Source organism: Misgurnus anguillicaudatus, chromosome 22, assembly GCF_027580225.2.
Source record: "Misgurnus anguillicaudatus chromosome 22, ASM2758022v2, whole genome shotgun sequence".
Lineage (NCBI taxonomy): Eukaryota > Metazoa > Chordata > Actinopteri > Cypriniformes > Cobitidae > Misgurnus > Misgurnus anguillicaudatus.
The window spans coordinates 38478146-38494556 of NC_073358.2; the positions used below are offsets into that span (position 1 = coordinate 38478146).

At 36.9% G+C, this 16411-nt stretch overlaps 2 protein-coding genes across 4 annotated transcripts; both read right to left on the reverse strand.

The window, feature by feature from the left end:
• Positions 1-4009: 4009 nt before the first annotated feature.
• gja2 (gap junction protein, alpha 2) lies at positions 4010-9438 on the reverse strand. Of its 2 annotated transcripts, XM_055198956.2 has the most exons (3): positions 8539-9438; positions 6762-6828; positions 4010-6254 (listed from the first exon to the last, which is right to left on the reverse strand). In XM_055198956.2, the coding sequence occupies exon 3, from the start codon at positions 6235-6237 to the stop codon at positions 5173-5175; it is 1065 nt and encodes a 354-aa protein (XP_055054931.1). In that variant the 5' UTR covers positions 6238-6254; positions 6762-6828; positions 8539-9438; the 3' UTR covers positions 4010-5172. The 2 variants fall into 2 exon arrangements, with proteins under 2 accessions (XP_055054931.1, XP_055054930.1); XM_055198955.2 differs by lacking the exon at positions 6762-6828 and having other exon boundaries at positions 4016-6254; positions 8539-9437.
• Positions 9439-10672: 1234 nt separating this feature from the next.
• Positions 10673-15638, reverse strand: gjb1a (gap junction protein beta 1a). 2 transcript variants are annotated; one of them, XM_055198949.2, is made up of 2 exons: positions 15473-15638; positions 10673-11661 (listed from the first exon to the last, which is right to left on the reverse strand). In XM_055198949.2, the coding sequence occupies exon 2, from the start codon at positions 11645-11647 to the stop codon at positions 10931-10933; it is 717 nt and encodes a 238-aa protein (XP_055054924.1). In that variant the 5' UTR covers positions 11648-11661; positions 15473-15638; the 3' UTR covers positions 10673-10930. The 2 variants fall into 2 exon arrangements, with proteins under 2 accessions (XP_055054924.1, XP_055054923.1); XM_055198948.2 differs by lacking the exon at positions 15473-15638 and adding an exon at positions 13667-14058.
• Positions 15639-16411: the final 773 nt, after the last annotated feature.

The following is a 16411-nucleotide window of genomic DNA, read 5'->3' on the forward strand; positions in this document are numbered from 1 at the left end:
ACGTTTGGATGGAAAAAGTTACTAGATGCATTTCTAAACTATTGCGCAAATTGAAAATACGGCCAATAGGAACACGTCAAGCCACGTTTCCATGATTTTATGCGCATTTGAAGTAGCCTATCACATAAGAAACGAGTGATAGAAACGCAAAATTTTGATTAAAAATCCCTTAAATTGTGCAGAGCTATATGAATTCATAATTTGCCGTGACTACATGCAGTCCTGTCTCCATTTTTCACTCGTAAGTTACCTTGTTTTGTTTACTGTTGTTACTAGGTTACGAATACAACCGTCATTCTCTCAAACAACTTGATGGAAACGCACCTAATAATAAGAACTGATGTTGAAACATATCAGAAAAGATTTGCTTCGCGTTTGGATGGAAACCCAACCAATTTCGCAAAAACTCCCATTTATCGCAACAAAGTTTTTACGCTTGCATGAGGTGGTTTTTCAGGCAATTTGAAAAAGGTGTACTTTGCAAACACTCCTACATCTCCTTTGATTTAAAATAACACCTATACGTTACTGCTCATATGTATAAGTGGCTTTCCTTGGCATTCTTTGGATAATACTCTTACGTCTTCAGTTGAAAATACCTGGTGTGGTGGATGAGATATTAGTAATTCTATCAACATCAGTCGACATGTTTGGAAAAACTTATCACGAGATGATAAACAGTCATAGAGCCAGATTTACTAAATGGGGCAAATTAGCACGAGAGCGCAGTTCCAAAAAAAGCGCTGATGGGATTGGTAATATCTGCAGGTTATTTACTAAATAACAGAGGCACAACAGTTGATTACCATAATGACCAACGCAATCTACTAAGAGCAGCGCAAATTAGCTCAGGGTTAAAAATAATCAGCACTGATGACGAGGTGATGGGCATCTAGGCTCTCCTGGTTTTGCCGGGTGGTTGATGTCCTCAGGGCAACATTATGTTGACCCTGGAACAACATTTCAATCAGCCAATCAGATTTCAGAAATAAGATTATAGTTTGTTTTAAGTTTAAGCTTACAACCAAGATTAGCTGTTTCTAGACCATTGTTTTTTTACTTATCATGTCCCTCTGATTTTAGGGTTTGGTTATGGTTAGGGTTGGGGTAGGTTTAGGTTTTATTTAGAAAAATGTTGTCCTTGGGTCAACACAATATGTTGCCCTGAGGACATCAACCACTTGGCAAAATCAGTTCGAGCTGGGGATCTACTAAAGCGTGATGCGCTTGAGTTCAGCACCACGAACATCTCAGCTGAAAATTGGGGGTGGGAAATCTCATCTAATGAAGCCATTGTATACTGAAAAGAACTGGAGGACAAAAAATGCCGACTTACAAGTTTTGAAATGCTCGGTATTGTGTGACTTAGTGACTCCTCCTTTATTTCCTCCAGCAAATTACATGTTAAAAAATCCTCTGCTGTGTACCACACGCTCTCTGATCTATGTGATTCCAATTCAAGGGCAAAATGATTTTAGACATGCTTTTTTGGCATTAAATAATAAACAAATAAATGTAAATAATCTCCTCCCATAAATTTTGTATCTGAAAAGGAAACTCCTAGAAATGCATATGCAAAGGTCAGTTGCAAAAATAACTAGACCACACCTTTTTAGCGTTAAATATCCACTGGGCCTCTTTAGTAAATCCCGACAGTCATTGTTTAATGCTGAAATCATGGTTTGCACTTGCGCAAGCTGTTAGTAAATCTGTCCCTTAGTCGCATATCATCAATTAATGGAAACGCTGTCATTTTGCGATAGTCTTTTGTCGACATTTAAAAAACAACGCTAAAGTTTTGCGCAAATCTGTAATGGAAACGCAGCTACCATCAGCAGGGCAAATTTTTTTCCAGTGGAAGGAAGACTTTTCGTAATTTGTTTTCATAAAAGTTCATGAAAGGTTTTTTTAATACCAAAGGTTATTTTAATTTTATGATCAAGCTTACAACCATAAGGACCCAAAAAGCACAATGTGACTTAACCAAGTAAAATATGTTCCTTGAAAAAATCATTTGTTCCTAACAACAACAATAATTGCATTAGCCCAAGAAATACTGACCAACAAAGTTGTTTGTTCAAGAACGCACTGTGTTCTGCGCGGTTAAATCACATTAAGCCTCCTGAGTCTTGACACTGAAAATGATATAAGCAGGACTACAACAGCGCTGTCAATGATGTGATCAATCCTAACTGCAGGTGTGTGTAGAAGGTCTCTGGTGTGATCAGTACCACCTGCAGGCATGCAGACAGTACCCTGCTGTGATCTGCACATCAGGACCTCAACAAACATCAATGAAGAAAGTTAACATATTTTGTGATTGTCACAAGTTGGCATTGCTTTACATCGTGACCTCCAACCCTGACCACAGTTGCAAAACCAGTTATGAGTCATAAAGAGCACACTTGTTCATATAATATTGCTTTAATGGCAAACATTTTACTGTACAATACTAGGAACACATTCAATTTATTATACGAGAAACTTTGCTGAGTTAGTTATAAAGTTATAAAGAGCAGCCAATATTGTGTTTTTGAAAAAATGATGGAGCATTTCTGTAGAAGGTCTCTAGTTATATGCCTTTCCAATGTGACATGCTCTTGTTTTTCAAAAAACTAGTGGGATGCCCTCATAATCAACAGTTTTGATAGGCACACTTCCACAGCAAAGAAATCATGTTTTATAAGAGACCTTCTCTATTACCGGCCTATCTTTCATTTTGAATTCATTATTTAAAAAAAACATACATTCTGTTTTGCCCAATATTTGTGTGTGAGTTGCTTTGAAGAGCATTTCCATTAGGATGAAGCATTTGACAAAAAGGCTATTCACCAGGATTTGTGACAGAGCTCAGATTGTAGCCATTACAATAACTGTCCAGTCATACACTTCAGTATTGTGGAATTTATGGAATCCACTTGGATGCTTTCGGCCAATTCAGAAGTTTTGGTACAGATTTAGCCAGTCTGTGTTTCTTACCATTAGCCTGTCAGACCTATCTCAGGTTTCACTTTGAAAACACCCATACAGTGTGTCTGTGAACACTCTAAGAATAGGCCGTGGTGTTTATTTAAAAAGAGAACTTGCACATAGCAACTTTGGTTTATATCAATGTGTGGACGATTTATTCATGCACTGTTGGTTCTCAAGCTAAACTGTTTTAAACTGACTATAGATACACTAATGGTAAGCATGCACATTGTTAAAAGTGAATAGTTGGATCAACTTAAAAAGTTACTTCAATTGGTAACACCTCCAAAATTTAAGTTTATTCGACTTAAATTTTCATTTTAGTTTTACTGCAGGGTGAAAAATGTAAGTGAAATAAAGTTTTTTAGGTGCTACCAAATGCAGTTTAACCAACCTTTTACTTTTTACAGTACATGGCAATATGACCCTATCAGCCTGATCTCACGGGGAAATCATAAAGTGAATCGTACAAAAATGTATAATTACTGGAAAAAAACAATAATGAAAGCCCATCCCCAAACTCCGCCCCTAACCCAAAATCACTCGAAAGAATGTGATTGTACAAATTAGCCTTGTAAAATACATTCAAGTTGCCATGAGATTGTAAACTAAAACCTGTCATGTAGACTTCATGTCCACACAAATTGAACTCAATATTTTAAGTAGAATATGGGCTATAATTTCTCTAAAACTGTCCATTTGTATTTTTCTTTAAAATCTCATTTAGATACAATACACTATAAAATGCTGAGTAAAATATGAACAAACCCAACCGCTGGGTTTAAATTTATCTACACTGTAAAGAGTGAAAGTTGGATCTACACAAAAAATGCTTTAATTGGTAACACCTAAATTTTTAAGTTTGTTCAACTTAAATTTGCTCACTTTAAGTGAATAAATTTCAGGTGAAAGAACTTTAAGGTAACAGCTAAAAATGTAAGCTTTTTGCACTTAAATTTCACTTAAAGTTGAAAAAATATATTTTTTAGGTGTTAGTATTTTTTATAAGGTAATCCAACTTTCACTTTTTACACTGTATGGTTTGTTTCAACCCATGGCTTGACCAAATGTGGACATCTTATACACTCAAAAAAAAATCAGGGGATATTTTCAACCCAGGATTGGGTCAAAAGGGCACAAACTCAACCCTTTGAGTTGTAATTTTGCTGGGTTGTCTCAACTCAAAATGCTGCGTTATTTAACCCATTGTTGAGTAAAATATAAACATTTTCTAGGATAAAGGGATAGTTCACCTTAAAATGTTCTCATGTTGTTCTAAACCTGTATGAATTTCTTTTTTCTGATAAACACACAAGAATATATTTTAAGAAATGATGGCAAAAACACAGCAGATAGTGACCATTGACCTCCACACTAGGAATAAAAAAATATGATGGAATTTAATGGGTACCATTAACTGTGTGCTTACCATCACTTATCAAAATATTTTCTTCATCATTTATCACAATACTTCCAAAATATTTTTTTCCTACTATGGAAGTCAATGGCCACCATCCGCTGTGTGTCCACCATCATTTCTCAAAATATCCTTGTGTTCAACAGAAAAAAGAAATTCAAAGATTAGAACAACATGAGGATGAGTAAATGATGACAGAATTTTCATTTTAAGGCGAACTATCCTTTAATATAATGTTCATGTAAACCAAATGTGGGCTTGTCCATATTTTACTTAACCATGCGCTGAAACAACAAGCATTTTAGTATATAGAGAAAACAATGCGTAAACGTGTGTAAACACAAGATGTTTGGTTGCTGTAAAATGTCATTACGGTTGGCACTATAAGTAAATCAGCTTTCTGTAACTATCTTAATTGATCTAAAGAAAGCAAGTATGTTTCCATGACAACCATTACACTTTAGAGCTTAAGCAGTTCACAAAATTTCAACATCAGCATTTTACCCGTAAGTCTCATGAAGATTTTATTGCTGGTAACTGAAAATGTTTTCAGATCAATTAAAAGCATGATTCAGTCCATGATTGGCACTTCAACCTGTTCAATGTATAATCAAGATCAATCTTTCTGCCGTCGCATTGATCCCACAAAAATAAATCAAGTTTTAATTCAAGTAAAGCAACACACCAACTGACTCATATTCTGTCTGAGCATCTTCCCTGTTTCGATCTCACTCTGAATGGCGCGTTCAGTGCTAAAAGTGCTCTGAATCAGAGTATCCCGTCCTTTAGATTTTAAGGTCATCCATCCTTGTCTTGTTGTTGCTATAGCGACTTGAATGGCTGGGCCTGCGATGTTGGCTTGCGGGAGATCCAGGCACCGAACTGGAGGTTTTGTTGCTCTTGACCTCTGCTTGATCGGGCTTTCCACTGCGCTCTACAGCCATGTTCTCTCTGTTCTGCTTATAAACAGATCGGCTACCATGAGGAGGAAAGGTCCCGTCCGGTTCCGCGAGGTTGAAATGGGGATCTGCCGGAAAGGCTGCCGGAGGTGGTGCGTGAGGGGGGAAATAAGGGTAGCTGGCCACGAATTGGACCACGGCGTCCTCGCTGGGCGTTTTAGATTCGGTGTCGCATACGGAGTGGGAACGACGGTAACGGAGGCCCTGCCTGCACTTGGTAAACCCCAGGTGATACATTTCCACCAGATTGAGTAGTAGTGACACACAGGCCACGGCCAGCATGAAGATGATGAAGATGGTTTTCTCTGTAGGTCGTGAGATGTAGCAGTTTACCGTGTTTGGGCAAGGCCACCTGTTGCAGGTGTACAGTGGCTTCAGTTCAAATCCGTACAGGAAGTACTGTGCGACAATGAAGCCCACCTCAAACAGTGTTTTGAAGATGATGTTGAAGACATACGTGCGTAGCAAAACCCCCTGCAGGCGAATCTTGCCCTGATCATCCCGGATGGGACCTTTTCCGGCTTTGGTGCTCAGCAGCGCCTGTCTCTCTGGCCCGTCTGCATCGCTACGTTTCTGTTTTTGCTCCATGCGCACCAGATGCAAGATGTGGCCCAGATAGATCAAGGTAGGGGTGGAAATAAAGATGATCTGCATCACCCAGAATCGTATGTGAGAGATGGGGAAGGTTTTGTCGTAACATACGTTCTGACAACCGGGCTGCTTGGTGTCGCAGGTAAACCCAGACTGTTCATCACCCCAGACCTTCTCCGCAGCCGCACCGAGGACCAGAATACGGAAGATGAAGAGTACAGAGAGCCAGACTTTCCCAACTACAGTGGAGTGTTCCTGGGCGCTTTCCAAAAGCTTCCCAAGAGAGCTCCAGTCTCCCATTACTGCTGTGTGTCCACCTGCAATGTATACATACAAAAAATATCTATATTTATTTGACTTCTGATTGTAAATAGATTTGATCTTCTCCTCTATTTCTCTTTTTTTGCAAAGTAGAGTAAGTTGGAACTATTTTCATTTCCCTGCTAGACGTTTCAATACACATAGAAATAGAGGCGTGCGTTGAAAGTTTTCTGTCATGTTTGAGGGATGTGTTGTTATATTTGGTCACGTGGCATGATTGGCAAGTCCTCATGCCTGAGGTTGACCTGAAACAGGTGGACATACTCGACCCCTACATACACACTCACTCACACTTACATGAGAATTCCTTAACACACTTCACCCTTCCTGTATCACGTATACTTGTCTATTCACAGCTTCCCAGCGAAACAGTAAATTATACATCTAAACTACAACCTGAACTCCAGATTGCGCCATGCAAAAGCCGTTAGACTCCATCAAGACATTTTTCCTAAAATGCACACTGTTAACATCCTTAAAAATATGATCTTAATGTCACTTACTTAAATCTTTATTATTTCAAAAGCCTCATGGTAAAGTTGCTGTGTTTTTCAGCTTAGCAGTTTTTCTCTAAAACACACACACATTTCACACTGTAAAAAAATTATTTTCTTACTCGATATTTTTGTCTTGCTCCCATTGTTAAATCAAGATACATTTACTTAGAAAGCAATGTGAGTTGTTGTCATTATTTACTCACCCTTGTGTTGTTCTACCCCCAATGTCTTTCTTTCTTCTTCAGAAACCAAATGCAGATTTTTTTTAAGTGTTGCCTCTTTTTCAGTGCACATTATTATTAGCAGTTTTATGGTGTTTACTTTTTTATGATATTTTTTAAGTGTCCTTAGGAGTATATGATACATGTTGAGTGGAGTTGTTTAGCATTTTGGGGTCATTTTAAAGCACTCTTAAGAGCGGATGTGTTAAAAACAACACAATCAGTGTTATTTTGGGGACAATACACTAAATGCGTTGTACCAAACCAGACACATCTCTGTGTTTAAATTGGAACAACACATTTTGTGTTACCGGTACTTTTATTAATTTGAACACAAAATCAACACAAAATGACACATAATGTGTTAATAGAATTACACAAAAATGTATAAAAAATAATTTTTTTGGAATTTAACCAAACCCCAAACAACACTTTTTTCAATGTAATTTTAACATGTTCTGGAAAAAAAACACATGGGGGGGGTTAAATAATGATACATTTTAAGCTAATCTATCCCTTTACATTTCTTACTCAATTGGCAAATATTTGTAACATACATTTGCTTAATTTTTATACACTTTCCACAAAGCTTAATCTTATGTAATTTTGCTTCTTAAATCTTTGTACTGGAAAACAAGACAAAAATACCAAAAATAAGAAAATCATTATTTGCAGAACATGCTTAATTTTTTTATTCTCAAATACACAGAAAGTGTCTAAATTAATTTCAATAACTTCTTAAATATTTCAGCTGTTTCACTTTAAAATGAAAATTCTGTCATCATTTACTCATCCTTATGTTGTTCTAAACCTGTATGAATTTCTTTTTTGTGATAAACACAAAAGAAGATATTCTGAGAAATGATGATAAACACACAGCAGTAAATGACCACAGACCTCCATAGTAGGAATAAAAAATTATGATGGAATTTAATGGGTACCATCAACTGTGTCTTTACCATCATTTATCAAAATATTTCTTTAGTCATTTATCACAATACTTCCAAAATATTTTTTTCCTACTATGGAAGTCTATGGTCACTTACTGCTGTGTGTTTACCATAATTCCTCAAAATATCTTTTATGTGTTCATCAGAAAAAAAATCACACAGGTCCAGAACAACCCGAAGCTGAGTAAATGATGACAGAATGCCCATCCCAAAGTGAACTATCCCTTTAACTAACCACTAAAAGCTTATTTCAAATCCTTAATCACTCAGTCAAATATGATTCATTTGCATTAGTCATAATACTAAATATAGAAATCATTTTCCTTTTTCAAGATTTGATTAGTATAAAAATAATTCTGCCATCACCTGCTTCCATTACTCTATAATGCACATACAGCAGTTATGTGAAAGAAACCAAAAAGTGTTACAAGTAAATAAAGAGAAAAAGTTTACTGGAGTAATTGTATTGATCTTTCAGTCAGATGTTCCTCTTTGTCTTCACTGAGAATGTTGAAAGCTCATACACTATGTATAAAGGTTTCACAACAGTTTAACGTGTATTAGATGTATGCATTTTTGTGTATATGTGTATTTCTATAGATTAAAACTCACCTTGCTTAAAAGTCCAGAATAGGAATGGTCTCTTCACAGACAAACATTAACAAGAGTTTACAAGTGTACACGCAGAGCAAGGCCTTGTCTCACACACTTTCTTCTGTACTCCACCATAGGTTTATACAGAAAGAGGGTCCTGTCCTAAAGAAATACACTGTACATATGTGCGTGTGTGTGTGTGTGTGTTAGGGTTAATTTTGGCAGGGAACACAATCCCTAGGGAGAATTTTGAAGACTGTACCACCTGCCTTGTTTCTCAGAGCCTTCCTGGTGAATGACAGCTGTCAGGACCAATGGTAGAGCTCACAAGATACAGTCAGTTCAAATGAAAGCATTTCTCTTTTTGATGGGAACAAGTCTTTGAAATAAAGACTGTCTGTTTGTATCTGTGTGTCTGTCCGTCTGTTTTTATTTCTCTTTTCAAAACCTGTCAAATAGAGATCAGTATGAGAGCAAGGGATTGAGAGAAAATGATTCAAGAGATGAGACAGTAAGCAAGAGAGAAAGAGAAAAAGAAAGAGAGAGGCAGACAGAGAGTGAGACAGACACAGAATGTGCAGGCTTGTGCGTCTTTGCATTTGGTATGTCTAGGTCTGTAAAGGTCATACAGACGATTGTGTATTTTTAATTTTATCAACCCGGGTAAAATTGGATCAGTCATAAAACTGGCTTGTGATATGACAAAGAAAACCCAAGCTATTTAAGATTATTTGGTATAATTGGTGAAGTAATTGAACCAGAAAATGGGATCTATATGTTATTTCGAACGGAATAAAGGAATAAGCACTGTTTGTTTATCTAGAGTCACATTGGATTCATCCAACAAAAGTGCATAAAAAGCGTTTTCAGATAATAAGGATAATATAATCATTATGCCACCAGACCTGGTGACCTCAAATATCTAAAATCTTTATTACCTTTATTAATTTAACAGTAATATGTTAACTGCCCATGTTTAATGTAAAATTAATAATAATAATATAATATTAATTTTTTATTGGTGTTGTTGTGTAAAATTATTTTATATTAAATATAAACATGTTAACATGTTTCTATACTGTCATCATAGGCTTGCCTTTATCATGGCTGAGATACTAGCAATTGTGGATCAAACTTTTAAAGGGACAGTTCACCCAAAAATGAAAATTCTGTCATAATTTTTTCACTCTCATGTCGTGTCAAACCTGTATAAATTTCTTTGTTCTGATATACACAAATGAAGATATTTTGAGTAATGTTTGTAACCAAACCGTTTGTGAAAGTTAATGGGGTCCACGAATGGTTTGGTTACAAACATTCCTCAAAATATCTTCCTTTGTGTTCATCAGAACAAAGAAATTAATACAGGTTTGACACAACATGACAGTGAAAAAATGATGACAGATTTTTCATTTTTGGGTGAACTATCCCTTTAATTTATTTCTCTGATGTTGTTTTTTGGGACTGTAGCATCACCTAGAGGCAAAGCCTTGTACGGATGCCAAACAAACATGAATATCAGCATCATCAGGACTACAGAATCACTCCTGCTGTGTGTCCACCTAAAAATATAGAAACCTTGCACATTAATAATAAACCTTAAACAGCATTTTCTTTCTTGCATTCTTTCTTATTCTTTATAATTACATCCTTATATGAATTTGTGCTTTGAAGCACTCATGTTGTTGACACTACAAAAAAATGCAAATTAAAAACCAAAAAAACAAGATTAGAAATTGAAAAACGCTTAGGGAGGAAACTGTGCAGTGTACAAATGTACACTTTCCTTTGAAGAACACAGACATGTCCATTTTATATTTATACATTCTAAAAATGGCTGGGTTATTTTTGACCCATAATGGGTACATATTGGACAAAACACGTGCTGGGTTAAAAATTACCCCATGTTGGGTTGTTGTTATGCGATCATGGGGTATAAAATCCCAGCAGTTGGGTTAAAACAACCCAGCATTGGGTCAATTTTAACCCAGTGGTGTGTTCTGTCCAATATTTACCCATAATGGGTCAATAATAACCCAGCCATTTTTAGAGTGTACCTTCCAAAATCCTAATATTGTCAATAAAGTTGTTCTTTTTGATCTTTAAAATGTGTGTGTCAGTGTGTAAAATATGTCATAAACATTCTCCCAAATATAATTCAAGTATTTTATTTTATTGTAAAGTTTTTAGCTACAATATAAGTTTAAAACTTTATAAACAGTGAGATTTCATTTACATTTTGATTTTATGAAGTTAAATATTATGTATGTGTTTGTAGTGTATAGACTAAAAAAGACATCAATAAATAATGTGAAGATATTATTAGCCCTATTAACATTGTGTCAAATTAAGACTTGAGTAAAGTGATCTAGACTCAATGCACTGAACTATTTTCAGTGCATTTCTAAATTCAACCCAGTTTCTGACTGATCCAGGTTCCCACTGGGGAGTCCTTGGAATTATTCAGGTGTCGACTTGTTGCCCTAGCAACAAGAAAGACGATTTCTGCGATGTTGAGCAGGATGCAGATGCCGGACACGGCAAGCATGAATATAGTGAAGACTGTTTTCTCAGTTGGCCTGGACACAAAGCAGTCGACTATGTTCGGGCAGGGGTAAGAGTCACACTTTACTAGCCGGAACATCTTATAGCCGGGATAAATCATGTAGAATAGATACATAAATGCAGATTCGAACAGCACCCGGAACAATAGGCTTATCATGTAAGTCCACCAGAGTCCACCGGTAATCTTCATTTTTTGATTCTTTATCAGCTCTAGGTCCTTCGGATTGGTGCGGCCTGCCTGGCGGGACAACTTTTTATCAACGTGCCGACGATGCGCAATGTGCATTGTAACCAACAGGGCAGGGGTAGAGACCATGATGAGCTGCAGGGCCCACAGGCGAATATGAGAGATGGGGAAGAAATGGTCGTAGCATACACTGTTGCAGCCCGGCTGCTGAGTGTTGCAGATAAAATGTGCTTTCTCATCACCCCAAACGCTCTCCGCCGCCACCACCAGAATCAGGATCCGGAAAATGAAGAGGACAGAAAGCCAGATCCGCCCGATTCCTGTTGAATGCCGGTTTATGCCACTGACAGTGGCATATAAAGATGCCCAGTTCATTTTAGCCTCCAGTTCTGAAAGTCAGAGCAAAGCACCAATGTTAGGAAGCACACACTAACAAATATGCTAGGTTATTTTCAAACCAGCATTGGATTAAAAATGGACAAACACAACAAAACTATGCTTTGTTGTTTCAACCCACTTTTGATGAAATATAAAAAAAATCTGAGCTAATTTAACCCAACGGGTGGGTTTGACTCAAGGCTGGGTTAAAAGTATCCCAGCATTTTTTTTTTTTTTTTGAGTAGATTTTTGGCCTGTGATAATAACCAATCTATATTATATATACACTCACCTAAAGGATTATTAGGAACACCTGTTCAATTTCTCATTAATGCAATTATCTAATCAACCAATCGCATGGCAGTTGCTTCAATACATTTAGGGGTGTGGTCCTGGTTAAGACAATCACTTGAACTCCAAACTGAATGTCAGAATTGGAAAGTAAGGTGATTTAAGCAATTTTGAGTGTGGCATGGTTGTAGGTGCCAGAAGGGCCGGTCTGACTATTTCACAATCTGCTCAGTTACTGGGATTTTCACTCACAACCATTTCTAGGGTTTACAAAGAATGGTGTGAAAAGGGAAAAACATCCAGTATGCGTCAGTCCTGTGGGCAAAAATGTCTTGTTGATGCTAGAGGTCAGAGGAGAATGGGCCGCCTGATTCAAGCTGATAGAAGAGCAACTTTGACTGAAATAACCACTCATTACAACCGAGGTATGCAGCAAAGCATTTGTGAAGCCACAACACGCAAAACCTTGAGGCGGATGGGCTACAACAGCAGAAGACCCCACCGGGTACCACTCATCTCCACTACAAATAGGAAAAAGAGGCTACAATTTGCACGAGCTCACCAATATTGGACAGTTGAAAACTGGAAAAATGTGGCCTGGTCTGATGAGTCTCTATTTCTGTTGAAGCATTTAGATGGTAGAGTCAGAATTTGGCATAAACAGAATGAAAACATGGATCCATCATGCCTTGTTACCACTGTGCATGCTGGTGTTGGCATCGTTTAAATACCACGGCCTACCTGAGCCTACCATGTCCATCCCTTTATGACCAATCATGTACCCATCCTCTGATGGCTACTTCCAGCAGGATAATGCACCATGTCACAAAGCTCAAATCATTTTTAAACTGATTTCTTGAACATGACAATGAGTTCACTGTACTAAAATGGCCCCCACAGTCACCAGATCTCAACCCAATAGAGCATCTTTGGGATGCGGCGGAACGGGAGCTTCGTGCCCTGGATGTGCATCTCACAAATCTTCATCAACTGCAAGATGCTATCTTATCAATATGGGCCAACATTTCTAAAGAATGCTTTCAGCACCTTGTTGAATCAATGCCACATAGAATTAAAGTAGTTCTGAAGGCGAAAGGGGGTCAAACACAGTATTAGTATGGAGTACTAATAATCCTTTAGGTGAGTGTAATAATAATCTATATCTTAATTGGTAGAACACTGTGTTAGCAACACAAAGGTTGTGGGTTTGATTCCCAGTGAACACACATAGAAAATGTACACAAAAGCACCTGCCAAATGCATATATGTAAATCACATCTGTCTCTGCATATTACGTCTGTGACAATGCCTTATAATAGCATGATAATGACACAACAATAAAAAATACAATTTCTGAAAACTCAATTTTGAAGGGCTGGAATTTTCACATTTTTGACCTGCTTGTGAAATCAAGGTTAAAGTCTCATAATCTGATTGTTTTGTAAGCATTAAAGTTTGATTTCACTCATTGATTTTTAAATAAATTTTCACATGGCCTTACTCAGTTAATATTAAGGTTATATTTGCACAGAATATTCTTACATTTATATAGGATGAATTTATGGAAATCAATAATTCACAAAAAAGTTTTCACAGTCAAGGTCACATTTACCAAACAGCATACAAATTTCACAAAACAAGCAAGTCCATAGTTAACCTACAAACAAATCTATAACAGCAGCAACTTGTTAAAGGATTAAATATTTGTGTAGTATTCAGCATTACCAGGCCTTGCAGGTGTTGTTAGTGGCATGGGCAGAGCCCGCGCGGAGGGGTTCTGAGACCCGCCGTGTCTGCTGTGTGTCTGCGTCTATGTGCGTATCCGTAATCATAATTCTTTCAGATAGACCGTCTCCTGCATTCTGCGACCATTTATGAAGGCACGGGCACGGCCAACCATGTGACTAGCAATCTCTCAGCCAATGTCATTCTCCAATCACACAATGAAAGCGTAGGTTCAGTCACAGAACAAGAGTGTGTGCTTTTGTGTGATATGGGTCACTGAGTACCTTCCATCTCGTTCTCTTCCTACCTCATAGATTTGTCTCATTTGCCTCAGAGGCCAAATGAAACCATAATTTACTATTTTATGCTCATTGTGAACTTGGTATTAATAGGTTAGTTTAGACAGAATTGGTAGGGAGTATGAACATTCATTAGGAAGTAAGAGGTGAGGTTAGATTTGGTCAGAAGTGGGTTTGGTAGTAGAAAGATGGAATTGGTCAATAATGTTTGATTATATGTGCGCATTTATCAAAATTAGTGTTTAGTAATGCAGAGACCAATTTTAAGTAAGTGCAAGACATGCATAAACATTATACAATGTTGGGGAAAGTTACTTTTAAAAGTAATGCAAGTTACTCCCAAAAAAAGTAACTAATTGCATTACTAAGTTACTTTCCATGGAAAGTAATGCTTGCGTTACTTTTTAACTACTCTTGCGTTACTAGTTTTTTTGGCTGAAGATTGATCTCTTTCAGGCCTTGTAGGTGTTTTATGACTAAAAAGTTTTGCATTCAGAAATTACATATTTCATCACAAAAATGTCGAGCTCTGCTCTGCCATCTCAGTTTTTGATTCAAACTGTTACCACACAGGCGTGTACACATAGAGTGCATAATGTTTAGTTTAATTCAGTACATAATTTTTATAGAATTAATTAAACTAAAAAAGTAACTTGGATTACTTTTTTTTAAAAAAGTAACTCAAATATTAATGTGTACATTTAAAAAGTATTGCGTTAATTTACTCGTTTTTTCAGAAAAGTAATATTATTACGTAATGCAAGTTACTTGTAATGCGTTACCCCCAACACTAATACTATATTTATTTGATGCTTTCCCTCATGCATTTATTTATTGCTGAAAATTGCTGTTAAATGTGACTGTCTGTGAAAACCCAGCTAACGTCATTTTTTTGTGATTTACTGTTTTCTACATTAAAACATCCTATATCATGTAAAGATGATTTTGTAAAAATATAACCTTGATATCTTTAATATTGACTGAGAAAGGACATGTCAAAGATTGAAATTAAAGTTAAACCAGTGAATGAAGTCAATTATGAGACTTTAACCTGGATATCAGAGAAATTGTCACATTGCAGGGTTATTGTTGTTGCTTTGTTTTTATATTATTTGAATGAAAAGCTTTTTCTTTGTGGTGCAGATGCATTCTGTATCAAGATCATAGCTATAGTTAAGTTAGGTGAAATTAACTGAACTTAAACCAAAACACATCAGAGTCTCAAGTGCCAAGAAAGCAACTTTTCACACAATTAGCAGATGTTGGGGTTTGGTTAGATTATGTTATGATTTCATATAGTCTGTATTATATTATTATGTGTTCCTTTTGAAAAAAGTGACTTTAATAAATCAGAAGTAAGAATGGGGGTTACTCTGCTGGTGGTCTGGTAGTTGGTTGATTGTTACTGAGTTGTTGGATTGAACATGGTTGGTAGTTGATTATGACAGGGTTTAATTCGTAGGTTTAGTACTGTTTTTGATAGGGTTGGTATTTGGCTGAAATTTACCTGCGGTTGATGAGGTCCCTGAGCAGAAGAAGAAACTGCAGTTGAAGTGGTATAGGAAAGGGTTGATGTTTCCCTAGTGTGCATTGGAATATGGCGTGCCTGACCGGAGCTTTGCATTGCTAATCACTCGTGTCACGCTGTTACTCGCCCCACTACAAAGATCTCTACACAAAAGATGCTTGTGCTGCTGACTTCTTCACCATTCAGATCAGACACAAGATCCACACCCACCAACAGAGACATGTGACGCACATCATGTCCGAGCACACAGAATGTTCATCGGCGCGCACACACACACACACACACACACACACACACACACACACACACACACACACACACACTCACACATTCTGGTATCCATGTTTTATGAGGACATTCCATAGACGTAATGCATTTTATACTGTACAAACTGTATATTCTATTCCCTTCCCCTAGCCCAAACCCCAACCATCACAGAAAACTTTCTTGTACCTTAGATTTTCAATAAACATCATTCTGTTTGATTTATAAGCTTGTTTCCTCATGAGGACATCAAAATGTCCCCACGAGGTCACAAAAACACTGGTATTCCTATCTTAGTGGGGACATTTGATCCCCACAACGTGATAATTACCAGGTACACACACACACAAACACACACACACACACACACACACACACACAAACACAGGTTACTTAACAATGTGCAAACATTAATGTTTAAACATTAAACACAAATAGTTTTTTTAAAAAGACTTGAGAGCATCAACACTATTGCCTATATTTAAAAGACTTAAAAGCATTACTCTTATGAAAATTAACCAATGACAATAACCATTTTTAATAACCATAGTTAAACCATGGATGATCACTGTAGTAAAACCATGGTTTTGCTATTATAGCAATACACCAAAAAAACATGGTTACACTTTTACCACTAAAAACATGGTTAATTTT

Excerpts from the sequence above, each read along its gene's own strand:
- gjb1a (XM_055198948.2), bottom strand. The coding sequence starts at position 13,694 with ATGCCACTAACAACACCTGCAAGGCCTG. Across the intron at positions 11,662-13,666 it reads AACAACACCTGCAAGGCCTG|AACTGGAGGCTAAAATGAAC; the intron begins GTAATGCTGAAT and ends TCTGACTTTCAG.
- gja2 (XM_055198956.2), bottom strand. The coding sequence starts at position 6,237 with ATGGGAGACTGGAGCTCTCTTGGGAAGCTTTTGGAAAGCGCCCAGGAA.